Source organism: Solenopsis invicta, chromosome 14 (assembly GCF_016802725.1).
Source record: "Solenopsis invicta isolate M01_SB chromosome 14, UNIL_Sinv_3.0, whole genome shotgun sequence".
Taxonomy (NCBI): Eukaryota; Metazoa; Arthropoda; class Insecta; order Hymenoptera; family Formicidae; genus Solenopsis; species Solenopsis invicta.
Genome location: NC_052677.1, coordinates 12,373,407 through 12,399,106, shown reverse-complemented (window position 1 = coordinate 12,399,106; position 25,700 = coordinate 12,373,407). Strand labels below are relative to the sequence as shown.

At 36.1% G+C, this 25,700-nt stretch overlaps 6 protein-coding genes across 7 annotated transcripts; 3 read left to right on the top strand and 3 right to left on the bottom strand.

The window, feature by feature from the left end:
* Positions 1-213: 213 nt before the first annotated feature.
* LOC105194056 (coiled-coil-helix-coiled-coil-helix domain-containing protein 7) lies at positions 214-1,308 on the top strand. 2 transcript variants are annotated; one of them, XM_011158775.2, is made up of 3 exons: positions 214-412; positions 871-969; positions 1,037-1,308. In XM_011158775.2, exons 1-3 carry the CDS (start codon positions 311-313, stop codon positions 1,136-1,138), a joined length of 303 nt encoding a protein of 100 aa, XP_011157077.1. In that variant the 5' UTR covers positions 214-310; the 3' UTR covers positions 1,139-1,308. The 2 variants fall into 2 exon arrangements, with proteins under 2 accessions (XP_011157077.1, XP_025995741.1); XM_026139956.2 differs by having other exon boundaries at positions 232-412; positions 1,016-1,308.
* LOC105194057 (ethanolaminephosphotransferase 1) lies at positions 1,166-5,981 on the bottom strand. Its single transcript, XM_011158777.3, has 8 exons — positions 5,313-5,981; positions 4,699-4,767; positions 4,344-4,536; positions 3,703-3,965; positions 3,419-3,576; positions 2,979-3,159; positions 2,707-2,883; positions 1,166-2,503 (listed from the first exon to the last, which is right to left on the bottom strand). The coding sequence occupies exons 1-8, from the start codon at positions 5,382-5,384 to the stop codon at positions 2,441-2,443; spliced, it is 1,176 nt and encodes a 391-aa protein (XP_011157079.1). The 5' UTR covers positions 5,385-5,981; the 3' UTR covers positions 1,166-2,440.
* An 820-nt stretch (positions 5,982-6,801) lies between these two features.
* Positions 6,802-9,470, top strand: LOC105194054 (CUE domain-containing protein 1). Its single transcript, XM_011158772.3, has 5 exons — positions 6,802-7,308; positions 7,372-7,539; positions 7,650-8,034; positions 8,097-8,183; positions 8,276-9,470. The coding sequence occupies exons 1-5, from the start codon at positions 7,264-7,266 to the stop codon at positions 8,410-8,412; spliced, it is 822 nt and encodes a 273-aa protein (XP_011157074.1). The 5' UTR covers positions 6,802-7,263; the 3' UTR covers positions 8,413-9,470.
* Positions 9,471-9,840: 370 nt separating this feature from the next.
* On the bottom strand, positions 9,841-13,786 carry LOC105194053 (WASH complex subunit 4). Its single transcript, XM_011158771.3, has 3 exons — positions 13,597-13,786; positions 11,180-13,467; positions 9,841-11,061 (listed from the first exon to the last, which is right to left on the bottom strand). Exons 2-3 carry the CDS (start codon positions 13,411-13,413, stop codon positions 10,038-10,040), a joined length of 3,258 nt encoding a protein of 1,085 aa, XP_011157073.1. The 5' UTR covers positions 13,414-13,467; positions 13,597-13,786; the 3' UTR covers positions 9,841-10,037.
* Positions 13,787-14,065: 279 nt separating this feature from the next.
* On the bottom strand, positions 14,066-15,983 carry LOC105194052 (60S ribosomal protein L23a). The gene is made up of 4 exons (XM_011158770.3): positions 15,855-15,983; positions 14,835-15,133; positions 14,500-14,627; positions 14,066-14,407 (listed from the first exon to the last, which is right to left on the bottom strand). Exons 1-4 carry the CDS (start codon positions 15,886-15,888, stop codon positions 14,146-14,148), a joined length of 723 nt encoding a protein of 240 aa, XP_011157072.1. The 5' UTR covers positions 15,889-15,983; the 3' UTR covers positions 14,066-14,145.
* Positions 15,984-19,126: 3,143 nt separating this feature from the next.
* On the top strand, positions 19,127-24,209 carry LOC105194051 (ras-related protein Rab-34). The gene is made up of 7 exons (XM_011158769.3): positions 19,127-19,736; positions 20,714-20,880; positions 21,005-21,106; positions 21,228-21,292; positions 21,366-21,496; positions 22,044-22,251; positions 23,532-24,209. Exons 1-7 carry the CDS (start codon positions 19,674-19,676, stop codon positions 23,603-23,605), a joined length of 810 nt encoding a protein of 269 aa, XP_011157071.2. The 5' UTR covers positions 19,127-19,673; the 3' UTR covers positions 23,606-24,209.
* The last annotated feature ends 1,491 nt before the right edge of the window (positions 24,210-25,700 follow it).

The window sequence follows — 25,700 nt, the reverse complement described above, 5'->3', positions numbered from 1 at the left end:
ACCAGTATTTTGTATTTCTCCATTTTTTCATTTTTTTTTCTTTTTCTTGTTAATGTAATCGCGTACTCGTTTCATTTCGGATACGGAAAGTGCAGCTAGAATGCACGAAAAGCAGCCCTTTCATCAGCTGATTTTCGAGTAATAGCACTTCCATATACTTTCTGCATTCGAAAGGAGATGGCTGTACACTCGAGCATCGAAGGAAAGAAAAAGAGCGAAACATCCGAGTGTGCAAAGTGCAAATAAAACGCCATGATTGTCGAGAAGGCACGAGGTGTTTACATTACACATTGGTCCTGTTGTCGGCGAAATGGATACACGGAGAGATTCAAGTGATATTGAAGAACGAGCGAATGTTACGAGTAGGCGCGCATTACGACGCAATCAAGAAACGGACAATCCTTGTTACAAGGTATCCAAACACGTTTATCGAGCGCCAGTCGCACGAACGCAAATTCGCACTATTGGTGCTTCTTTTTACGATACAATTCTGTTAAAAAAATCCGATAAGATTAGATAAGAAAAGATCTGTATAAATCTATCGTGTTTTTAGTTCGTAAATATCAGAATTTTTATCTCTTTCTATATTTACAATTTAGTAATCTTTAATTAAATTTTGTCTATGTGACTATAATGTCTTGTCTAAATTTTGATATTTTACTGTTTTCACTTTGTGTATGACGTGTATTATGTACTTTAATTTTTTTTAGATTTTGTATTTTTTATACGTATAATAAATGATTTTAATCTTTATTGAAAATTTTTATCTAATTTTATAATAAAGTTATCTATTTCTATCTTTTCTGATTGCTACCCAAAGCTCGTGTGATCATTTTGTCTGTTAACACGTTGCATTTTCTCAACTTCCAGGAGCACCTCCAGTCCCTAAGGTGCCTTGAGTCCAATCAGGCAGATCGCAACGCGTGCGAGCCTTATTTTCTTAATTACAAGAATTGTAAAAATTTCTGGGTAATTTCTCTTGTAAATCCAGGTCCATGTGAGATTGTATCTTCAGCGGGATCATTTTTCTTTACAGGCTTCCGTGCAGCAAGACCGCAAATTGAAGGGCATCGAACCATATCTGCCACCTCTGGAGGAGCGCGTCAAGATAAAGGCTGACTTCTTAAACTCTAGGTAGTGATTGATTCGCGCACATACGCCTTACTTTGTAAAAATATCTTTTATTCCGTGATATCTCCTTCGGTGTCTCGCAATATTATATTACACTAATATATTACGTATGTATATATAGTCCAACAAAGTTTACATATAAGCGTGAAAACTTATTAAACTCACATTGGAAAGAAACTGCTGTTTTCACTTTTACCATCTATACTTTTTATCGCGGTACATATTAACGCATTTTATTTTACATTATGCTCAGAAAACGCTTTACTTTGACGTATCTACAATTGCGATCAAAAAGATGTTTTAAAGTATAATAGAAGAAAGAGAAACTAGTTATAACAATATTGCTGCAACATTACATTCAATTGTAGCAAAATTTTACATTGCAATTTATGGAAATCATACACGGTAAAATTGTTTGTACACATATCTTAACGCAAAAAATGTACACTCGATATATAAACAATGACTCGCACTCAATCTTGCCTTATTCAATGTACACATTGTACTAAATGCAGCTTGAAGTATTACACAACACATATAATATTCTACAATTAAAAAAAGAATATATATCGGTAATTTTACACATATATATATATATACACACACACATATATATGTATATAAAATTGCCGATAATTTACACACAGCTTTTCCAACACTAAAAAGGAAGAAAGAAGTAAAAGAAAAAAGGAAAGAAGTTAGATAAATAGATACAATGTTATACTAGTACATTGAGTAACGACGTCCGAGGGACGACACACGTCGAAAACGAAGAGGTGCATCTTTAGTTTACCGCTCAATGAGCTCGGCAGCATTCAAAGAAAAAGTATTTGTACACACATTATAAGCCAGCGGAATACCACGATGAAGAGAACGTTTATGGACGTACCGCTGCTCTTGGAGATAAAGCGGTGATACGGATAAGTATATCACAGTAGTCAAACATATTTCGGGCAATTTTGTTATTGCATATAGAAATAAATAGGCGGTCCAGCAGGCACTATCTCTTTTTTTATAGATATGTGGAATAAAATGGCGCACTATCAAATCTCTGCGAGCAGCATTACTATCGTATTTTTGCGCAAATGGCGCGTGTGTTCTCGTAAAGGACGTGATTCTAGGAATTCCTTATTTTCTCTTACAAGTGCTTTTGTCATGATAGTTAATTCCTCGTGATTAATTCTATTAAAAAGTCCGTGTGTATGTGTGTGTCAGATCTCTTCTTCCTGCTTGCTTTTCCGGTGTCAGTTTCTTTGTCGATCTTTTTTTATACTTCTCTTCGTTCTTAACATGCGTCGTCGGCAAGTAGTCATTCGGAATGATCTTTTATGGAGAACGTCTGAATACGGAAGTGCCGGCACATTTGACGTACCTGTAATTATACAAAATATATTAATGACGTTGGCATATTTGAAAGTACCTTGTGAATCATAAATATACCGGTAATGAATATGATAAGAGACTCTAGATACTCTCTATGTAATTGAAAATATATGAGTATCATACGTAATTCATCATAATTATATAATCATTGGTAAAATTATATATGATTATATAACTTTTTGTTAAACTTACCACACAAGTTCCGTAATGAATGTGTGCCAATAAGGCCACTATGGAGACTAAATACATAATTTCCAAATCTACACTGGGCAAGATAAACGAAAAAACAGCGGCCACTGCAATTGGCAATAATATCCACGGTAATATTTCGCATCTAGTACTACTCATTTGCGATACAATTAATCGACACTGCAACATAAACATCGAACATGAAAATTATTCATTTAATATGAGAAATAAAAAATGCTAATAGAGAGAATTACTAAGTTATGTATATATCTTACGCATATATTGGAGAAAATAGTGCCAATGGCAAAGTATATTATTCTTGGATCCTTTTCTAGAATGTTGTTCGGAGAATGCATTATCCAGACTGTGGAAATTATAAAGAATAAAACTAAAGGCACCAAGGGCCTTATGGCTTCTGGAAATGTCCGCATTTTGCCGGTCTTATCTCTATACGATCTGCAAGACGATCCAAAATAATTATGTTAACGCAAAAAATTGTTTTATTAAAAAAAAAACTATGTTTTAAATAAGGAATAAATAATTTTTTTAAAGAAGAATTGTAAGGGAGAAATAGATAATTGAATAAAGATTACTCAACCAATACTTATTATAACTATTTTTAATAAAAATCTCGACACTGTTCTGTTTTTATTTAAACAATATTTTTAGTGCCAATAATTATAAAAACTATATTATTTGCTGTAATAATACTCACTTGTATATGTTCCAAAGAACAACCGGTAAGTTGGACACAAGCGCGCTAACGTAGAACAACATTTCAAACATTATTCCCGCCGATATACCACCCGGCAATTCAAATTTCCAGACTTCATGTCCACCTATGCTACTGAATGTAAATACAATGACAGTTGCCTACAAAATCAAACAAGATTGATGTTAATCCTAACAAATCGATAAAACGACGAAAGTCAATTAATAATATAAAAAAAGATAATATATTTTTTGAAATTAAAAGTCACATTGTTTGGGCAAACTTACTAGCATGGAAGCATCGTATCCCCAGGGAAGAAATAATACGCCGGTGTTATACTTCTCCCAATGACTCAGATAAAAATTAATAAATACATTCCACAGTATGAAGTACATTCGCAGTGGCGAGACGCTGTGATCCGTTCTGCCGAAGACCGAGTACATACACATCGTGATCAACATGGCAGTCCAACTATCTAATCCGTGATCAAACAGCTCTCCTAAGGGGCTAGACGTTTGTGTGCGTCGTGCCTGCTTTCCATCTATTCCATCTGTAATTATGAATGAAATTAAGTTATTGTTTAAAGAAAAGCTAAGGCTTGCTTTACTAATTGTGATATTTTTCATACAATGTAATCTTTTTGTTGATTACACATAACTATCCCTTTTTTTTACAATTAAAACAATGAAATTTTACCTCTCTCAACAAAATTACATTTAATTGTTCAAATCAAATTTATGGATTGTTAACACTGAGTTTGTGTGTCTATCTCGAATACAAAAGATAAATATAATTTATCTTTCGTAAATTTCATATATAATTAAACATATCTCAATTATTATTTATATATATATTTATAATTTTTACATTCATTCAAATCCTGTATGTTAATATTAAAATTTACGTATAAAGCTCTAAATAAACGTACCAAGCGTATATGCCATAAAAATATTAAAAGCTGCCACGGCAAAGACCCATCTTGCTATCGGAGGGTATTCCGGTTTGTCGTCGCTGGACGCATAAAAGTAGTAGTCGTAAATCGCAAATAGCATAAAGTTTAGCACGGTAAAAAGAAATCCCAAGAAAGTTAGTACGTTTGGAGCAATCCACTTTGGACAATACTAAAACAAGACATATACTAGATAAGATTATATTGATTATATTCACAATAAAAATACTACGTGAAGAAAAAAAATGCTCTGTTCTACTATAATGCTATGGAATTAAATAAAAACAATCTTATGGGCATATTAATTATTTCACTATTGAAGGGGAGATTGTACCTGTACCACTTTGTTCCAAAAGGGGTGCATAATATAAACGCTCAGGGGATTTGTATCCAGGCTGCTGTACTGAAATCAGAATATTTGAAATGAGTAACGCAGTTGAATGTTACATACAACATAGTATTAGTAGCTTGATTCAAATCGAATCAAATATTTATATGTCGTTTTACACATTAGAAATTCGTTATAAAATATTTTCATAAATATTTATAAAAACATACGTAAGATAAGAATAAATAATGATAATATAATAAGTGATGATAAAATATTCATTGTAAATTATAGACTTGACGTTGTATGACACAGAATATTTATAAAATCTACTTCCATTCCCCAGAAACGGTTCCTCAGAAAAATCAGAGAATACAAAACGCAAAATGTGTGTTCGATCATTTCGAGGGACTACTCTTTTGAGAGAGTACAGTCGCTTTTAACGCAATGTCGAATTTCAAACGGTTAGGTGCCGGGGACGGTCTTCACAACTCTGCATTAATGAGCGCGACTCACTATGACTATGCAATACATTGATACAGTTCTGATTTCTTCGAATCGATATTTCCTACGTGCGAAAAGTATATAACACATCGCCAAAATCGCGGTGACGCGCTCACCTTGTAGCTCTCGAACCCCGTGAGGTGCTCCTCCGTCAGGTACTCCACCTCGAACTTCAGCTTGCGATACATCCTGGGAATCTCTCTCGGGAGTCTCTCTCACCGCTTCGCAAATCTAACGACGCTCGCTCCGGGAAGTCGTGTCGCTAACCGCGTATCTACGGCGCGAAGGGGTGCCGGGCCTCGTCTCTCGGTGAACGTGTTTCTCTTTCCTTATTTGCACCGCGCGTAAGATCGTCTATCACGTCGGCTCATCGTGCGTCGGGACCGCGTCCCGACCCGCAGGTACTTTCACGGCAGACACACGAGACTCCGAGCAACCCACGGGGCCGCCGACTTCCGCTCGAGACGACGACGACGACGACGCAAGTCTCGCGCGCGACACTCAAGCACTGCAAAGCACTGCAAAGCACTGCAAAGCACTACGAATCACCACTCCAAACTCCGACGTCCGACGTCGTCGCGCGACAAGTCACCCCTCCGCGCGCGCCAGTCAGACGCGACGCGACGGATTACGCGTGTATTACGTATGCATGCGTATCGGATGATCCCGGCACGCCGCTCATTGTCGCCCGCAGGCCCGCATCGACGCACGCCAATGAACACGCAACCTGCGCGTTCGCACGCAGGGATGAGGAAGGCGAGGAAGGCGCGTGCGACGCCGGCCGATCGTCTCATGCCGTTCGTCATCTCGCCACTCGCTCGCGCGCTTCGCTGTTTTATCGGCCGAGACAAATGATTTTTTAGCAAACGTTGATAATACAGATTGCAAGCAATGTCGATAATGTAGAACTCTGCATTGTGCGAAGCTACGGTGATTTTAAATTATTCGCCAGCGACTGGCAATCAGATGACTATGCAAATCTGAGAACCAGGAACGGCGCTAGATTATTCGGTGCCCTTATAAACATACATATACTTTTTCCTCAATTTTCCGATAAGACTTCATGCTTTAGCGCTTCAAAGTAAAATAAAAATATTGGAAAACACAAATTTTCAATTTTATGTAATTATGTAATTTCGAAAAAAATAAGTAGGGTTTTTATGCTTTATTGAAATAATTTAAAGGATAAATTAATACGTTACAAATAAAGTTTTGCACATACTTTGACAATGATTTTTCACAATTAAAAATATATTATTTTTGAAAGTAAATAAAATGATTCTTATTTTTTAAATTAAGAAGTTAGAAGAAAGAAGAAAAAAGAAAAAAAAGAGAAAAAATTTTATTAATTATTAGTGTCATAAATTCGTTTAAACGTTTTCTAAGACTTTTTTAAAATTTAACTTTTCAAGAAATGCGAGAAAAAATCACAAATGTTCTCGAACTTATGAGCAGCATACGTATATAAGGGATGGCGATAAAAAAGTAGCTTTCCAATTACACTGTGTAAAAATAACATTTAATTGTGTATGTGACGATATAGGCGGCTTTAAAAAAAAATGGCGCCCCATGCCATGCTTGATTTGCTCAGCGCCCCTGAAGCCAAAATCCAGAAGGAATGATATTTGAAAGACATTTCGAAGGCGCAATTACTTCCCCACAATATTGCTGCCCTTTTAAAATCTAAACTGAAATATCCGATCGTTCAAGTTGCAACTATCGTAGGGTTGAAAAGGCAGAAGAGGGTGGCCAATCACGACGCGCGACCGTGGCCCGATTACACGAGCGGTGAACGATCTGGAGTTACTCCAGTCTTGGTTCCACGAAGAGCGAGTCGAAACACGCCGAGAGTGGGTGTAGATTTTGACAGTTGACACCTCCAAGGTGCTCTCGACGTAACGCGCGTCCGTATGATGACGTAAACCGGCACCGGCGTCGCATTCTGAACACGCGCGCAGTCCACTCGACCGACTGACCATTCGGAAGGATGACATTGTGCTAAATTCCGCCGACTGACGCGTACTTGGGGCGCAACGACGCAGACACCGGTGTTCACAGGCATGGGCGATGCTCTCGTGGCTGTCACTTCTTGAAAATCGTCAGAAGATCATTGTACGTATTTCTACATGCTCGATATAATAAAATTATAGTAACTAACTCCGATCGTATCAACAGCTCCGCCGTCCCTCCGAAAACGTCACCATGGCATCCGCCACGGAGCAGCAACAGCAGCAGCAGCAGCAACAACAGCAGCAGCAGCAGCAACAGACAACGCTGGAGTTCTACCAGGCGATGGCAGACTTCAAGAACATGTTTCCGCAGATGGACGACGACGTGATAGAGGTGAGAGCATAGAGGGCCACGTTGAGACAGGCTAATCGTACTGCCCTGTCAACCAAATTTTATTTCAATAATACATTTGCATTCTGTTATATCCACTATGTCTATCGTAGGCGGTGCTAAGATCCAATCAGGGAGCCGTGGACACCACAATCGACCAATTGCTCACTATGAGTACTGACAACGAGAACGAGAAGATCAGGAGTGAGCTGGAGCAGAAGGAGGAGCTTCCGAGCACCACAAAGTCACCCAGGAAAGATACTAGCAAATCTTCATTATTAAAAAGCAGTGTTCAAAAGTGGCAGCCTCCGCTGCTGGGACCATTGCCGGACACCTTTCTCAGGCTCCCCCAGCAAATGTCGGACGACGGCGTCGACTCGGCGTACTCGCAAGACAACTCTATGCTGGAGGACGAGAGGATCGCCATGTTTCTGCAGAACGAGGAGTTTATGGCGGAGCTCCGTTGGAACGAGGACTTTCTGTCCACGTTAGAACATGGTAAAGAATTGCAGAAGTGCTTAGCTCAAAGGAAAAAATGAAACGTTTTCTTTCTCTTGTAGACACAAAGTTGGAGAAAGGCAGCAGCCAGACGACTGGCCATGACGACGAGGATCTGTTCAAAGAAAGACTGAAAAACATGGGCAAACGTAAGTGATAGATTAAGAAATGATTGTTTAAATTTAAAGCTATGTAGCATGCGATTCACTTGATTCTCTAATGATGAACGATATCCTTGCAGTATCCCGACGTAAATTTGCGCAACTTACGAAGGTGTTCACTCGCAGCAAGAAACGCGGCGGCAGGCAATTGTTACCACCGACGGCTTCTTGCGACGATCTCCTGGACCCAGAAGAATCATCCAAACCTCAATCCTAAAGAAAGAGATCTCCTATACGATCCTGTTGTAATATTTAGCTCTTGTCTCTCGTCATCAGGAAACTGGTAAAATTCAATGGCATTTTACAGCTTAATGTAATTTAAATGTCACATGTCGTGGAAAGAAGCATATCTATGCCGTAATTTGCGAGAGACAAGATAACTTACGTCAGGGTCGTGTAAGATGTAAGTTAATTAGCTATTCAAGTTTCTAGCGCACTTGACGGCTGACAATTAGCAGTAGAGATAATGGAATTACAAGGTTGAAGACCTGAAGGTGCGTCAGTGAGAAGACGGAAAGTCTCAGCGGACAGAGTGAATATCAAGTGGAAAATGCTTGAAGCGAAAAAAAAATTATCAAAAAATCCGTATCTCGATAATTACGCAGATATACGTAGGGATTAATTAATCTTAAAGAATTAATTAATCTTAAAGCATTAATCAATCTTAGTGCGTTAATTAATCTTAATGTATTTTCTAGTAAGGATGCAGGATCTGTTTCTGATAAAAAATTCAGTGTGATATTTTACGATGTTGTGACGTAAATATTATTTTAATAGATTTTATATTTTGTTGTGACGTACGTTGCTTGCGATTATCTGTATTATTGTGTATAATTGTTTGAAGACTGACAGTTAAGAAAGTTTTTGCAGAAATCTATTGAGCGATAATATTGGTAGAATTATCATTGCTATTGGAAACATATAAATTCAAATTAAGAGAACGACGGTCACCGTTTCACGTAAGCGTGACAATTGAAACGGAATAAAATTTTTATTGTATGCAAAGTACGCGAGGCATTTGCTTTCTAGCATATACGGCTACGAAAGTAATTGATGTTGTATATATATATATATATATATCTATGTGCATCGTACGCCGATAGTGCGTTAATATTAATTAGGCACAATAGTTTATTGAAAATTAAAAAACGCAACATCGATTGTTCAGATTGTTGAAAAGAAATTGTGATTCTTTTGAAAATCCGATTCTCTAGGGAAGACGAAGATCTGGTAAAATAAGAAATTAATTCTTCAAAAAAAAAAAAAAAAAAAAAATGGATGAAGGCTTATGTTATATTCTTACGAAATTTGCGTTACTACAAATAATTTGCCAAAATACCTCAATCGTTGTTAAATAGTTTTTATCAGTTTAATATATTGCGATTTGAATTCAAAATTCGAGATCCTACATGCCTTCATTCATTTATCCTTTCGATCCTACTTGCGATTGCAAGTAGTAATTGCACCTCCTTTAGACGTAAAACCTAGTCATTCAGTCTAGCCATTATTTATTGAACAAAGCTCTGATATTGTAACGATACCGTGAATGTAGAAAATATTTATAAAAACGATCGTAGGCAGTCTAAGTAATTTACAATATGTGCTATGATGACAAACACATATGAGAATAAATTGGAAGAGATGCTGGAACGGGGATTGTATTTATTCAAAATTTTGTTTGCACTCAAAAATTAGGGAAAAAATGGTTTTAAACGCACATTTATATATATAAATCTTCGGGATTCGTGCGAACCATCTCTCTCCTAATAAACACGAAGTCGATTTATAACTGGTGTCCAAGAGTACAATATCGAAGTATCAAAATGAACAGATTGTCTTGCGTTACGTATCAGGTTGCTTGAAGAACACTCTGGCACCGGAGAGACTATAATACAATAATTGGAACTCGGCGTTTCTCTCGGCGAGACGTTGGAGCGTGAGTGCCCTGGTCTGCTGGAGTTTCTCGTCGCCGTGATCGTCCTTGCGTTCTGCGGCAAGTTTCTCCTGGGCGATGTGCTGTTCCACCGTCTTAAACCAATGAAGGCCGTCCAGCTCAGTGCTCTGATCGAGCAATGCATTGATATAGGCAATACCCATGGCGAAGCCATCGTCGGTGAAAGCCGCGCCTGTCTGATTCTTCTTAAACATCTTCTCCTTATTGGATACGGAATTGTCGACAAAACTGAGCGTTAGCGGCGGCACGATAGCGTAGAACTGCTGCAGATGGTAGGACTTGGTGTCGCGAAATGCCGAGGCAAATACATCGACTAGTAGCTTGAAGTATTGAATACCCTCGGTGAAATTACGCACTAAATCGGCGATGTCATTTTCTAGTCGTCTGGCTGCAGCTTGCGTAGTAGCACTATAATTTAGTCCACGACAGAGCGATTCAAATGGCACTGTTCTCTCGATATCCGACAGGAAGGAAACCGCTTTGGAACTGGCGTGAAGGCCACCGGAACGGATCAGCCGCACGTAGCCGAGTGCGTTACCGATCTGCGTAATCAGTTGACGAAACTGATCCAGGTAGCTCAGCCCGTCGGCGGTCATTCCCAGTTTCCGGATTCCTTTCTGGAACTTCTCCGCTCGTTCGTACGTGTATGGAGCGGCGCCCGCTTCTCGTTGCGCTCGGACGAACCTGATGTCGCGCATCAGCCGCGACTTGATATGCTCGTCGAAGAGAAACTGCGAGAAGGTATGTAGCTTTACGCGCAGAAACTGGTAAACAAAGTTCACTGTGGTGCTCATGATACCGGTGCCGTGGGTGCGAATTGAGTTGGCGATATGTCGGATGCCGATGGTGTTTAGGTGCTTGTTGTTGCTGCTGTGCTCCACGAACGTTTGCGTGTTCAGATTGTATAAGTACCTACAATGAAGGACAATTGTATATATCGCCTAATTTTTAAATACTAATTGTAAACATAATAAGTTGTTATGCTATCAATTTACCATTGATTTAATTTACTATTAACAATTCTGGTTACCTGGAAACAAACACGTGGATGTTGCGCATAATTTCTAGAGCGTCCAGACCCTGCTCGAGAGTCTGCGTCGGTAGATGGTCCTGCACAGTGTCCAGGCCCATCTTATAGCTGGCCAACGCGTGCATCATCCGATAGGTTCTCCAATCGTGTAGGGCCACCGTCGTCAGATTGTAGAACATATCGTCCAGGTAATGCTCCACAAATCTCTTGGCGCAGACCATGTTTTCAGCTAAGGCTAGCGGCGGGGCTCGCACCACCCTGCCGCTGTCTTTCGCTCCGATGTTAAAGGGATTCGTGGAGTCCAGTTTGAGATGTGCGTGCACGTGCAGTCGTAGGCTAGTCTCGATCTCGTGGCACGCTGGTTTCAGTACAGTCTTCACCAGGCTCTCCCGCAGCTCCGCGATGCGTTTTATCTTCAGCTCGGCGAACTCCTGCTCGCCCACGGCGCTATTGAAGGCGGCGAATAGATGGGCGACGTGGTAGACGCCGGTATTGCCGTCGACGAGCGAGGTGAGATAGGCGGGCAGCATGTTCTGATGGTGCAGCAGCAGTGAGTAGTCGCTGTGCTCGTCGATCAGTTCGTACAACTCGGCCACGGCGTCGTAACTGTCTAGCAGAAATCGCAGTTTCACGACATCCTCCTCGCGGAAGGTGTCGGTCAGCTGGGTGGCGCACGCTAACGCGCAACGCACTATCAGTCGCCTGTCCGGGCTTGCCGGACCGCCTATTAGTCGCATACTCAGTCCTATCAGCGAGAGTGCGTCCAGTCGTTCCCTGCTGTAGCCCTTATCCCGCTGAACGAGAGCCTTGCGCGCTGTTTCCAGCATAACTAGCACGTAGTAGGCCAGATATTGCAGCACCTGCGCTTGCGATTGCACCACGACCGGCCCAAGCGCGTAGAACGTCGTCTGCAGAGACTTCTGCAGCTCGACGAGTCTGCAGATCAGCTGCACCGTGCCGCGGCTCATCGGTCTCGACAGCGAGGCGTGCAGATTCGTCACGAACGCGACGGTCTCCCGCATCTGTGCCAGCAGTGCCAGCAAGTCTGTCAGCAGCGTACGCTTCTGTCCGATGTCTGATACCTGGAGATTCGTCCTCGTAAGAATACTCTGCATCTCCACGCACCAGGTCGTCCCACGCTGTATCAGATTGTTCACCGTGATCGGCAATCTTTGCGTTCGCGCCTGCAGAATCTTCTCGCCCACTTGCGGGCTTACGGCGCTGCCGGTCTCCTTCGGCACGACGTCGCTGAGGAACTTGCTGGGCACCCACATCACGTTTCCCACCAGCGTGACCGCGTAGAACCTTTTGTTGGCTTCCAGCACCCTCTTGATCAGCTTTTTGTCGCAAGCGCCGAACAGCTTTATCACTACAGCGACACCGACGTTGACCCTTATCCAGTTCCTATTCAGCGCGGCGTGGTCGTTAGATTTGCTCTCCACGTCTGCAATCAGATTCTTGAGATAACTGACAACCTGCTCGCTCATGACCGCGCCCTTGTTCACGTCCATCACGTGCTCGATCGCCTTTAGGAACATGTTCTTTCGCAACAGCTTCTCCTGCAGATCCTTCAGCAAATGATCGAATGTTTCCAGCTTCGTCTCGGCAACGCCGAACTGCGACGGATTGTGCATCATGGAGCGCGCATGCATCCTGTATTTCTTCCATTGGTCTAATATCGCCGGTTGAGCGTCGACGATCTCATCGAGAATCACGAGGATCACGAATAGATCTATGAATGCTTCCAGCAGGACAGGCAGATAAATCTCGTGGACGGCGCCGGATAGACTCGCCAACTGTTGTGTGGTCAGGTGCACGACGGCTGACATACGATTGGCAAAAACGGACAGGTCCAGGAGATCCGACAGTAGCTTGGCCACGCCGGCGAGATCGTCGTCCATGCACCTTTCCCCATGGGCGAAGAGCTTCGCATAGAAGCCAGCGGCCTCCGCCTTCAGCAATCTGACTTCCTTGCACGTTCCTGCCACCGCTGCCAGCAGCTTTGATAGAACCTTGTTCTCCATCTCCACCAGGGAGAGGATGCCGATGTCCTCTGTCATTTTGTAAACAAGGCGCAGAGGACCCTCTATGATATATTCCAACGTCGAATCACCCTTCCAGGACTTCTCCACCAGATTCTCGAAGAATTCCCCGTACTTCCGCAAGTGCATGGCACCTGCAGCCTTGTAAATGCTCTCATCCTTCTTGGAGTTCCACGCCGGTGACTCTATCATTTTTATCTACTGTGTGCGACTTCGGCACAATTTGTGACAATTATTGCTGGCACACTAATTACAGAATTTTTATGATTAATGCATGTGCTGTAATTTTGTAATATTGTAAATAACATATATTAGAATTCTCTTTTTTTATTACTTTCTTTCAACAAAATATTTAATTGATGTATAACAACTTACCTCATCTACCGTACACGTGTGTTTTTATATTACTTATTTTATGCATTCGAACTTAAATAACTACACTGCGCGTTTGTCTGTTTCCGCACAGTATCCGGTCTATCATCGTTAATCTACTCAACTTCAGCTAACACAGCTGACACGTCTGACACTTGATACCCTCAAGAAGGTGGATAGTGCAACATAAAGCTAATCAGTGTGTCATACTATTCGCGATAGATGGCAATGTTCTCGAAAATATCGACAGCCGATATTTTGCATCCAGTTGGTAAAATATCTTATTATAAAGTTTCTGATGAAAAGGATCATTTTTTTAATGAATAAATTGATTTAATTTTTTAATGAATAAATTATCTTAAAAGTATCAATAAGAAAAAAATTAATTTTATTGTATCATTTACACGTGTATTCGTAAAATGTTTTCCTCATAATGTCGAGCAAGGATTGCAAAATAACTAATGAAGCTCAATCTATCCGCATCGATATTTTTTTTATTGTATCGGTACAAGATGTATTATTTTTATTTCTAAACAAAAAGGGAGATGGAAATTATATGATGCCGATCTTGTTGGCGACATCGAGCGCGTCGTAGTCGCGCGTCAAACGAACATACGCCTTCTTTTTGCCGTCTGGCCTGATCAAAGTGTTCACCTTTGCTACATCAACGTCGTAGAGCTTCTTGATCGATGCCTTGATGTGATACTTGTTAGCATGGGTGTGCACAATGAAGACTAGGGTGTTGTTGTCCTCAATTTTTTTCATCGCCGCTTCCGTCGTTAATGGGAATTTTATGATGTTGAATGCATCCATACTGAAATAAAAGTCACAAAGGTTCTCATAAGAGAATCATACGTAGAACTCTTTCCAATGGTTCTGAACAAAATAGAATTCAAAAGTCTTTACCGATTTCTGTTTGGCACAGATTTGCGTGGATATTTAGGCATTCTCGGCGGCCTGAAGGTCTTGGGCCTGTGGAAGTGGACGGACGTCCTGATCTTCCGTACTCTGGAGCCATGGACTCCCTTCAAGATCTGTGAAGTAAAAAAATAAAACTGTAAGAAATCCATGATGTCTAATATGTTTGAGCACAGTGCGTTCTTTCGATTGTTCAGTATTGTGTTAAAAAGGTCTTTTCACAAACATTCAAAGAGATTCCCACAGTAAAATTCATCATTAAAAAAGATATGCTTTGCTTAAAATTATCAAACAATTTTCAATAAAAATTCCATTATAATTACCTTCTTCTGGGCCTTAAGAGCCTTTTGAAGTGGAGTCGCTGGCTTTCCACCCTTTGGGGTCTTTTTGGTAGCCTGTACATTTTTCTTGGGCTTGCTAATCAATGGTTTGCTGGCAAGCTTAAGCACAGGTTTCGCTGCAGGCTGTTTGGCAGCTGGTTTGGAGGCAGCTGCTGGCTTGGCAGCCGCTGGTTTCTTTTTCTCTGCAGGCTTGGCTGCAGGTTTCGTCACCTTTGAGGTAGACGCCGCTGTAGCTGGCTTCTTCTCAGCCTTCTTCTCTGTCTTTTTCTCCGCAGGTTTACCTGTAGAAAAAAGCAATACAAATCTGAGATACTCTTTCTCTCTCTTTCTTGATTATCAAATAGACATGTTGATGAGAACAAAGATCAAAAGTGCATTTTCAAAAATTTATATTATTTGCCAACAGAAAAAACTGTACTTTCATCTTTCGGTTCTCCAGTCCTACCTTAAGCTGTGTTCAGATTCCTCAATCAAGTGCCTTCAAATATCATGTCTTTAGCATTCAGTAAACAATAAGGATAAAATGATTCCTGGAGACACTCGAGTAGAGGATCTAAACGTACTTAAGGTAAAACTGGAAAACTGAAAGATAAAAGCATAGAAGTTCGTTATTCAACTGTGTGAATAACAAACATTTTTGTACTCGGACGGGAGAAATCTCTCGCACCCCTTTATAGGTTATGATACACGCGGCTGCGATCGTACATCAGCCAAGATCGCTGCCGAGTACATCGCGCGGAGAAACAACGAATAAAATCACGTTCTTCTCGAGGATCATCGTCGTTACAAACACGATGCTGGAAAAACATGTATGCTTATTCGACCACATGGTCATGGACCGCGCGGCCCAATACCACGAGTCACGCGTAGAGTCGTCGCGACGCGATGCGATATTGACATGCCACGTCTGCATCGATCGACGAGGCGTCGTTTATTCCGAGGAACGTGCGCGCGAAGGAAAAAGGGACGAACGTCAAGATAAATCGTCTTCAAACCACCTACCTGCCTTCTCCGTGGGCTTCGGTTTCGGAGCCATTTTACTAGAAAGGAACGTCAATCTACGGAAGCACGGATCTCCAATGATTTCCGGCCCTACTACCTACTACGCTAGTCATTCGTTGTTCGTAGTTGATCGACGAGACAGAAGAGGGCGACTCCGTTCAAACTTCGATTAAAGACGAGTTTTTCAATTCTGCCACTTAGTTCCACCAAGGTCCGTGGATTGGCGTTGAAGGGGAAGGAAGGTCGTTGCATAGCCGCCATTTTCGAGACAGCGAGTCAGTGTTAGTGTATGTACGTAGATAGTAAGGTACTACAGCTATTAGTTGTGTGAGTGAGCGAGTGTGCAGTAAAAGTATGGCCGCCGCCATTTTCGTTCCACATCGTTGAGGCTGCGTTCAGATTCCCCACCAGGGTGCACCCAGACATCATTCTATCCTTGTTTAACATTTGGTAAACAACAAAGATAAAACGACATCACGGTGCACCCGGGTGAGGAATCTGAACGCAGCCTGAAGTGGATGCAACGACCTTCCTTCCCCTCCAACGCCAATCCACGGACCTTGAGTTCCACCACCTACACAAATTGACTTTAATATCAGTTTATCTTACTGTACTTTTATCTCTTTATCTTTCTTTCTAAGCTCTAAGAATTGAAAAAAGATAAAGAGTAAATAAAATTACAATTAATCTACGTTGGTGGAAACAGGCATTAGTCGATCGATCAATCGTATTATTCGCAAATGCAGTTTTTATAAAGCAAAGTTGCATTTGCACATATAATGCGATTGATTAATCGATAAGTAAAAAAACTCGCTTATTTAATCTAAATCAGTCATTAATCAAATCGGGCGCGATAATTCCGTTTAAAATAAATTTTCTAGATTCTCTAACTCATTATCATTGATTTAATCGTTTATTCATATGTTAATAAAAAATTAATTTTATCCTTATTTAAAAATAGTAAATTACTTAGAAAGTTGATTAATTAATTTAAATTAACTGATTAATTTAAATGACTTTAAACAATTTTCTAATCATTTTAACTTATTTAGTGTTGATTTAAATTTTTTTTATATATTAACAAAAATTTAATAAATTAATTAAGAAATTTAGAAGCAAAAAGCAATTTAATTTACAATTTTATAAATAGAAGATTATTAAAAAATTAACGTAATAAACCATCATTAAACGTCATTTGATATCACCTTTTCTAGTGAAATAATTCAAAAACTAAAAAATTACTTAAAGCAACATTTTTATAAGGATATACGTTTCTTATAACTTAATCATTTTAGAATATTTCTTTTTCTCGGCTGTTTTTAATGATGCTAAAAAAAAAAAAGTTTGTTTTGAAGAGATAAATATTATAATACAGACAGCGTTCTTTTCATGCTTATTATTTAATTATAGACTTTGATATCAACGTTTTTTAAATAGAATAAAATATTTTTATTAACATAATAATGTAATTCATAAAAAATAAAATTATTTAGATATGTTAAAAAATTACTAAATTTAAATAAATATGTTAGTTTTGCCCAATTAACTTATTTACTTCAAACAAATGAAAATTATTTGTTTGTAGTAAATATTACTTATTTGATGTAAATATTACTGATTTGAAAGAAAATAGTTATTTGAATAGTATTAATAATGTTTATTTAAATTGAGTTTAGTAATTTTTCTCTCTAAAATATGTCAATCTTAAGGATGTATGTGTCACATCTCAATGTTATTAAAATAAGAGTAATTAAATATTAAACTAAAAATTTAAAAATTTTATAAATTATTTTATTACATTAATACGTTTGATATATATGTAAAATTTAAGCATTCTCTTATTGGTAATTTTCTTATTGATTAAAAATTGTTTAATTTTTTGCTCTTGATCTTTACGTAAATATTTATAAAATATTTTGTAAATTATTCAAATAATTATTATTAATATTACGTTTTGTAATTTTATTTATATTTATTATATTTACATTTAATATAAAAGTATTATTACAAATTAAATAATTTTTTTTAAATACAAAAACTCTAATAAATATTCGTGCAAAAATTTATTTGGGTCCACTTTTACTCATTTAAAAATTATTTATTTAAAGCTGTTGCTAAAGATTTCGCTACATAAACCTTTGTCTTTGTTTTCTTTTTTGCAGTTAATTTTAGATTTTCAAAATTCACAAATTTGGATATTTACGACCCAATCTTTTTGTCGTAAGAAATATAAAAAATAAATCTAGAAAACCTACATTCTTTAAACTTCGATAACTTTTAACTGGTATTATAAAGCCACAAAACGTTCTTAAGACGACTTTAAAAAAGGATCGAGTTTTTTAATTCACCGATCCATCAATCACACTATTAATTAATTAATGAATTAAATGACTAGCCCAAGGTTAAATTTAAATTTATAAATATATTAATAAAAATAGATTAGCTCATTTAAGAAAAATCCTGATGGTCTCGAAATAATCGAGTTACGTAAATTGGAACGAGGACAAGAAGAAATAAATAGAAAATACATGTATATACAATGTATTACATTAACCCATTAAACTCCATGGCCAAATCGATCAGCAATGATAGCAAAAAAATAATAATTGGAAATAAGACCAAAGCATAAAAAAACGTTATTGACATAAAAAGCTCTTTTTAAATATAAATTTTGCAACTAATTGTTATAAACAAATTATTAAAAATTAACTGTAGAGGAAAACTAATAGCGCCAATCAAATTCTCAATTACATCTTAGTTAAATCAATAATGTTTTTTCATGTTTCGGTCTTATTTCTAATTGTTATTTTTTTACTATCTTTGCTGGTCTGGCCATGGGCTTTAATGGATTAATATTAATCACATGCTGAGAGAAAAGTGTTTGATATTTTTGATTACAATTGCATATCGAAAGAATTATGATTAAAAGCTTTTATTTTTATAGTATTATACTGCTATAATGTTAATATTAATCTTGTGGTTATAGCTTTATCGACAACATATAAAAAAATTTTACTATAAACTATAATAATTTCAAATATTACTATAGTAAAATATCAAAATGTAAATGTAAAAATAAAATAAATATTTTAATATAGTAAAAGCAATCATAAGTATAAACCAAAAATTACTAATTTTGTACATATTTTAATATAAATATTTTTACGAGATTTATGATAAATTTTTATGACCTGTTCAAAGTCACAAAAATATTTATAAAATATTTTGTAAGATATTCAAATAATTATAAATATTTTATAAATCTTTTACAAATATTGTGTATACTATGAGTGTTATTGATTTAATATTACTGATCAACATTATTGACTGCGTATGATTTCTGTAAATAATTCATTCATCATAATTACTGATAATATTTCTATCGTAGAGCGATGCTCGAGAATCAAAAAATCCGTATCATCATGTCAATATTTTACATGCATTCACCAATCTTAATCACACATAATTAATAATACTGACAATATTTGTCGGTAGTGACAGCATTATTGATCGTGTACGGTCCCTATAACACAATAACTTATTCTAGAAGTGGCACGTGTCGTTTTTCAGAATTACAACCCACACGCATCGTAATCGGACACCTGCCACAGCAACCAATGTTTTCCCATTTACTTATGGCGGAATCAATTGCATCCCGCTTATACCGATTCGACGTACGCCAGTCTTTCGTAGACGGTGCCGGATAACAGCGCATAAAAAAATCAATCAGTAATATGTAATCGCAAAAATCGCAATTGTGCTACGCGTGTGAACAGAAGAAGCGTGTTTTTATTTTCCGTTTCCTGAATTCGAAGAGAGATGTTAGAAACGCGCTCCGCGATTTACAAGATGATGAAGGAAGAAGCCCACAATGAGAGACAGGTAAGGGCACACGTTTGAATTAATTAATACAATAAATTAATGCACGAACGTGGAATGTGCCACGTTTTTCTTCATACACACACACACACACACACACACACATACACATACCTATACTGAAAAAAAGTTATTAACTTGACTAAATTAATTATTCAATTCAATTAAATTTTTTCAGTTCAACTATTTATGCATTTTACTTACATAAAATACTTACATAAAAACTTAGTAAAATATTTATATATTTAACTTAACTATATACATTTTTTAAATTGTAATATATATTTAATTTAAATACGTAAAGTGTTTGAACTGCAGAAATTCAATCAAAAAATTTAGTCAAGTTAACAACTTATTTCTCAGTGCAGATAAAAATAATATCAAAAATTAGTATCAACTTTAAAGCTAATACATTTTATTTAACAATCATTTATGTCAAATTATGTTGTCACTTATACATGAAATATGAAACAATGATAATTTTGATATACATAATTAATCTTTTCTTTAAAACATTTTGATCATCCTAAATTTTAGTAAAATATTATATATTTTTATTTCAATATTATAATAGAGTCATCTAAAGAGTACAATTTAATTATTTTTATAATGGTTTTAATTCTTGATTTAAAGATATTGTTATTTCTTCTATGATACTTTTTGCGTTCAACTCATAAAAATTATTAATGAATACTGAAAAAATATTCTTTTCGATGAAAAGATTTATATTAAACATTTTGAAAGTAAAGACGTTTTCAAAACAAAAATGCCGCAAAAAGTTGACATTCTAGCAACCAGCTTGAGCTACATAATTATTTTGATAATCTTACAAAGTTATTTTCATATCTATATGTATCTAACAATCTAACTGAATTTTTAAATAGGTGTATGGTCCAAATACCGAAGACACAATTTTAAATGCTTCTTTTTAACTTGAAGATTGAAAACTTGCTTTTAACAAAAATTTTTTTTCTATGCAGATAACCGATTGGCCGCCACCGTTCTCGTCCGAGACCACGCCGTACAGCGAGAACGATTTCGGCAGCTTAATCAGGCGGACCTGCGACAGCAAGAGCTTGACTCTTCGAATCTGCAAGGTTATCGTCATCGGCGACGTCGCCGTCGGCAAGACATCATTAGTAAACCGGTAATATTTCGGCGATCAACAATCGTTTAGTAAACTTTGCTCGCAAGGCCGAATTAATTCATCTCCGTTGTGATCCGAAAACTCAAGATAATAAGACGAGATAATCTCGTTGTTTCTGCCACAGTTTTTGCCACAAGCACTTCGACAACAACTACAAGGCCACCATCGGCGTGGACTTCGAGGTGGAGAGATTCGACATCCTCGGCGTGCCTTTCCACTTACAAATGTAATCAAAGTCGCATAGGCGTTCAGAGACGTTTACGAGCTTAAATTGAACGTATGAGCTGAATTGAATTGAACGTATTGATGAATGTATTATAATAATTTGAAACGTAATACACTTGCAGATGGGATACCGCGGGCCAGGAAAGGTTCAAGTGCATCGCGGCGTCCTATTATCGCGGCGCTAATGGTAAAAATTCCTTCTTTTCTGTACGCAAACCTCATTTATTTATCCCATATCTCCCACGCGTACTTCATTTTAGTAATCATGGTCGTTTTCGACCTGGGGAACCTGATGTCGCTGATGCACTGCCAGCAATGGTTGAACGAGGCGAGCCGCAGCAACGTCGGTCCTCATCATATCTTTCTGGTCGGAGCTAAGAAGGACCTTTTAGTAAGTTCTATTAGTAATACATATACGGAAAGGTTTTTTGCTAAAGTATCTAAAAATTCAGCTCGATACAGATTTATGAAGGAGAACGAGCGTGAGGAGCAATGCTACAAAAAATTTTTGACGTTCTAGCTTGAGCTGCATAATTATTTTGATGGTCTAACAAAAATATTTTTACATCTGTATCTAGCTAAATTTTTAGGTTATAGGATAAGCAGGCCAAATGCTAAAATGTTCAATCTTAAATTTAATTTAACGAGTGCAATTTTACTTTTAACAAAATGTTATAACAATAAATGGATTCCTTAAAAATTGAAGAGTACAATTAAATACAGTTATGTAATAACATAATTTACATATCACAAAAGCATTTGTAAGATTTTTTAATATTGTGGGACACTATCGGTGATTCTGAGCCATTTATCTCACTTTAGCAAAATTATTCTTTTCGTGTAGGATTCTTAGGACAGTTGAATATTTTTAAGAAAGATTTATAATAAATTATTGGTAAATATTATAATTTGTCGCCTTTTTGGGGGGAAAATTCTAGTCTCATCCAGTATATGAGATAATTGAGAAACGGGCGATTGAGGCAGCGAGGAAGATGCGGGCGGAATATTGGGCGGTCTCGTCGAGAACAGGTAACGGAGTGTCCGAACTGTTCACGCGAGTCGCTGCGCTCTCCTTTCACGCGATGGCCCTGCGAGAGATGCAGAGCCTGAAACTGGAGCCGATCAACATCGGCTCGGCAATGATAAGTAGGTAGAAATTTCGACTGTCTTCCCGGTAAACATTTTTCTCAGAATTTTTGTTGCTGTTGGAAGAACGCCTTTAAAAATGTTGAGAGAGTCTACACTTTTCGTAGAACTTTTTTGTACATGTGGATGAAGTATTTTACGATTTCTAAGACTTCTCATATTCTATAATTTTTTAAAAAAACTCTTAAATTTTTTTCATATTTTAGAAGATTTTAGCAGAAATTATATTCACTCAAGTTGAAAAAGTTGTTAAATTTTTCAACTTGATTAAATTTCTTAAGTTATCACGTATTTAACTTAAATATATAAAAGACTTGAGCTTAAGCTTAAGCATTTATATTTTAACTTAAATACCTAAAATATTTAAACAGAAGAAATTTAATTAAGTTAAAAAATTTCAAGTTAACAATTTTTTCTCAGCGTAGAACGAGAAACCTTAGAAATCATAGATTTCACATTTTAGAATTCATATACATATATGAAGAGTTTTAGAAAAGATACTCAGCTTACGCTGAATATTTCTGTAATATTCACGAGATGCTCCTAAAGTAATATTTCAAAAATATTCCGATATGTTCCGGAATATTTTTTAAGTATAAAAGCACATAATATTCAAATGTTTGTAATATATTTAATTCATTTTTGAATCTTTCACGAATATTCAATGGTCAAGCATGTAAATATTTATAGGACAATCCACGTGCTACTTTTTAGACAGATGTGCATTAATATTTGTTAATTTAATTTAAAATATTCCTCAGGATATTCATTATATTCTAAAAAATTATAGTAATTTTATGAATTCTTTAGATGGCACCTTTATTTATTAAAATAGATGTAATTATTGTATATTATAAATAATCAGAATGTTTAGACTGTATAAAAAATATTTTATATACCTATATAATTATTGTACATGTACAAAAGAAACGTTTATGTAATATTCTTAACATCTTATTAACATTTGAACTTTCTATAAATATTCTTCTATCATTCTGTGATGTACGAAAGATAGTTAATGCTATTATATAGTTATAGATTTTCTCAAATATTTCTGAAAAGCATTTTAATTCATATAAAAAAATTACAATTTTTTAAAAAGACATTTTTTAAAAATAGATAAAAATATACAGAAATTCTGAAATTTACATACAAAAATTTTGAAAAATTGCAAGAAATTTTCAAAGAAAAATTTTTTTCATCATATTAACAGTATAAACATAAACACACAGCGGAGAAGAGGTCGGTTGTAGCTAGAATAAAAATTTCTCTCTTTTCAGCGTTAAAAAAACAGTCAAAGGAAGCCGAGATGAAGCGGCAGAGAGCGCCGAAGTGCTCCAGATGTTCGACGTGACAATGTAAATATGTAAAGAATGGATGATAAAATACAGAAAATATGTAAAAACGGTCAATTAAACAGAAAATATACGCTTACTATACTAACAATGGAGAGGACACGTGCGTAGGATCCAGATATTAAATAAAAAATCAAATCACAATTTCAAGAACGCGATTTCTCCGCTTAAGGATGTACGTGTTATGTCACAAAGTGATTACCACACTCTGAAAAATTGTCAAAAAATTTAAATATTTAATCCACATTCAACTAAATATTGAATTGCTTTAGTTAATGTTTGATTAAAAAATTTTTACATAAATGACCTACACCTTTTTTTCGTACAACTGAATAATTGTTGAATCAATCCATTGTTGAACATATCGGGCTAAATATTTTAGTTTTTCAACAATTCTTTTCCTAAACGCAAATATTTTAAGTTTTTGATACATTCTTTTTTTTTACTACGTTTGAGTATCTGTGTAAAATTTGATTCTCTTATTAAAGTTCTTAAAAGTTATTTAATTTTTTATTTTCTCTTGATTTTTAAATAAACTCGCTTGCAAATTTCAGGGAGCTGCATTATAAAACAAATCAAATTTTTTATGTATACTAATAAAACTCTAATGAACATTCGTGCAAAAATTCATTGGATCCTTACTCGTTTAAACATTACTTATTTTAAACTGCACAGCAAATATTATTTTCGCTACATAGTCATTATAAATTTTTTTTTTGTTTTCTTCTTTGTGGCAAATGTCGGGACAAAATTTGATATTCTCACCCAAATAATGTTGTTGTTGATTAGAAAAAAAAAAAAAAGAATTCTAAGAAACCTGCAACTTGTTTTCTTAAAACAATCGAATTCAACGTGATGAATAGCTCCTTTCGTATTTCAATTGATTTAAATTAAATCAAAAAATACTATAATGGGGACGTGAATCCATTCGAATTTTAAATGATGAATAATGCATTTTGTCTTTGAATCCACTTGGGTCTATAAAAATACTCCGGGATTTTAAAGCATGAACACAAGTAAACTAAAATAAATTGTAGTTTTCAATTCATTTAAATTTATTTTCGTTTTCTGGGAAATAACAGCTTTCGACAGAATTGTGTCGTATATTTCAAGATTATCTACACGGCTTTTTACGTGCTTCTTATGTAAATAATACTCGATGTATTACACGAACCTTTTTCATGTAGACAATACAAACGTGTAAAATATGTAAATTTGATGATACATACAGAGCACAATACAGTGAAAAGTAATTGAGTTTTAAAATTGTTAATATATCCGATTTTAATGCATTGATAATAAAAATATAGAATATTAAATATATATAATATTAAAAATTAAAGAAAATGATATTAAATTTTCATTATATTACATATCAAATTTCAATCTTCTATTGATCCATAGGTTATCTCGGGTGAAAAATTTTGTCATAATTTTTGTATGAATTAAAACATTTTTCAGAAATACTTAAAAATACTCGAAAGTCTACATCTTTTCTCAAAATTTTTCATACATGTAAATTCTGAAATATTCTGAGTTTTCTCATCTTATAATTTCTAAAAACTATTTTTATCTTTTTAGATTTTATAACGTTTCATCAGAAATTATAAAACAAAAAATCTTGGAAATCTTATATTTCATAATTAACATATGTAAAAGATTCTGAGAAAAAATGTAGACTTCCTGAGTTTCTTCCGCGTGTTTCTGATAAATGTTCCAATTCGTTTGCAAAATTTGAGAAAATAAAATATTAAAATTATAGATATCTAAGATTCTGCAAACGAATTGGAACATTTATCAGAAACACGCCGAAGAAACTCAGAAAGTCTCTACATTTTTTCTCAGACTCTTTTACATATGTTAAATATGAAATATCCTAAGATTTCCAAGGTTTTTTGTTTTACAATTTCTGATGAACGTTATAAAATCTAAAAAAGATAAAAATCATTTTTAGAAATCGACCCTATCGTAAAATTATACAGATATTCTGAAAAATTCTGAAAAAAATGTTCATCAGGTACAGTTTACATAGATGACGTTTCATACATAGTTAACATAATTTACGTTGTTTACGCGTAGTTTACATTTCACGCG

Coding starts and splice junctions, on each gene's coding strand:
- LOC105194056 (XM_026139956.2), top strand. CDS start 311: ATGGATACACGGAGAGATTCAAGTGATATTGAAGAACGAGCGAATGTT. Junction 413..870: donor CGGACAATCCTTGTTACAAG/GTATCCAAACAC, acceptor CTCAACTTCCAG/GAGCACCTCCAGTCCCTAAG. Junction 970..1,015: donor AGAATTGTAAAAATTTCTGG/GTAATTTCTCTT, acceptor TTGTATCTTCAG/CGGGATCATTTTTCTTTACA.
- LOC105194057 (XM_011158777.3), bottom strand. CDS start 5,384: ATGTATCGCAAGCTGAAGTTCGAGGTGGAGTACCTGACGGAGGAGCAC. Junction 4,537..4,698: donor TTTGGAACAAAGTGGTACAG/GTACAATCTCCC, acceptor GTCTTGTTTTAG/TATTGTCCAAAGTGGATTGC. Junction 2,884..2,978: donor CTATTTTCTCCAATATATGC/GTAAGATATATA, acceptor TTTATGTTGCAG/TGTCGATTAATTGTATCGCA.
- LOC105194054 (XM_011158772.3), top strand. CDS start 7,264: ATGCTCTCGTGGCTGTCACTTCTTGAAAATCGTCAGAAGATCATT. Junction 7,540..7,649: donor TGGACGACGACGTGATAGAG/GTGAGAGCATAG, acceptor TGTCTATCGTAG/GCGGTGCTAAGATCCAATCA. Junction 8,184..8,275: donor ACTGAAAAACATGGGCAAAC/GTAAGTGATAGA, acceptor ATATCCTTGCAG/TATCCCGACGTAAATTTGCG.
- LOC105194053 (XM_011158771.3), bottom strand. CDS start 13,413: ATGATAGAGTCACCGGCGTGGAACTCCAAGAAGGATGAGAGCATTTAC. Junction 11,062..11,179: donor ATCCACGTGTTTGTTTCCAG/GTAACCAGAATT, acceptor CCTTCATTGTAG/GTACTTATACAATCTGAACA.
- LOC105194052 (XM_011158770.3), bottom strand. CDS start 15,888: ATGGCTCCGAAACCGAAGCCCACGGAGAAGGCAG. Junction 15,134..15,854: donor GAAGCCCACGGAGAAGGCAG/GTAGGTGGTTTG, acceptor TTTTTTCTACAG/GTAAACCTGCGGAGAAAAAG. Junction 14,408..14,499: donor TCTGTGCCAAACAGAAATCG/GTAAAGACTTTT, acceptor CTTTTATTTCAG/TATGGATGCATTCAACATCA.
- LOC105194051 (XM_011158769.3), top strand. CDS start 19,674: ATGTTAGAAACGCGCTCCGCGATTTACAAGATGATGAAGGAAGAAGCC. Junction 19,737..20,713: donor AAGCCCACAATGAGAGACAG/GTAAGGGCACAC, acceptor TTTTCTATGCAG/ATAACCGATTGGCCGCCACC. Junction 21,497..22,043: donor GAGCTAAGAAGGACCTTTTA/GTAAGTTCTATT, acceptor GGAAAATTCTAG/TCTCATCCAGTATATGAGAT.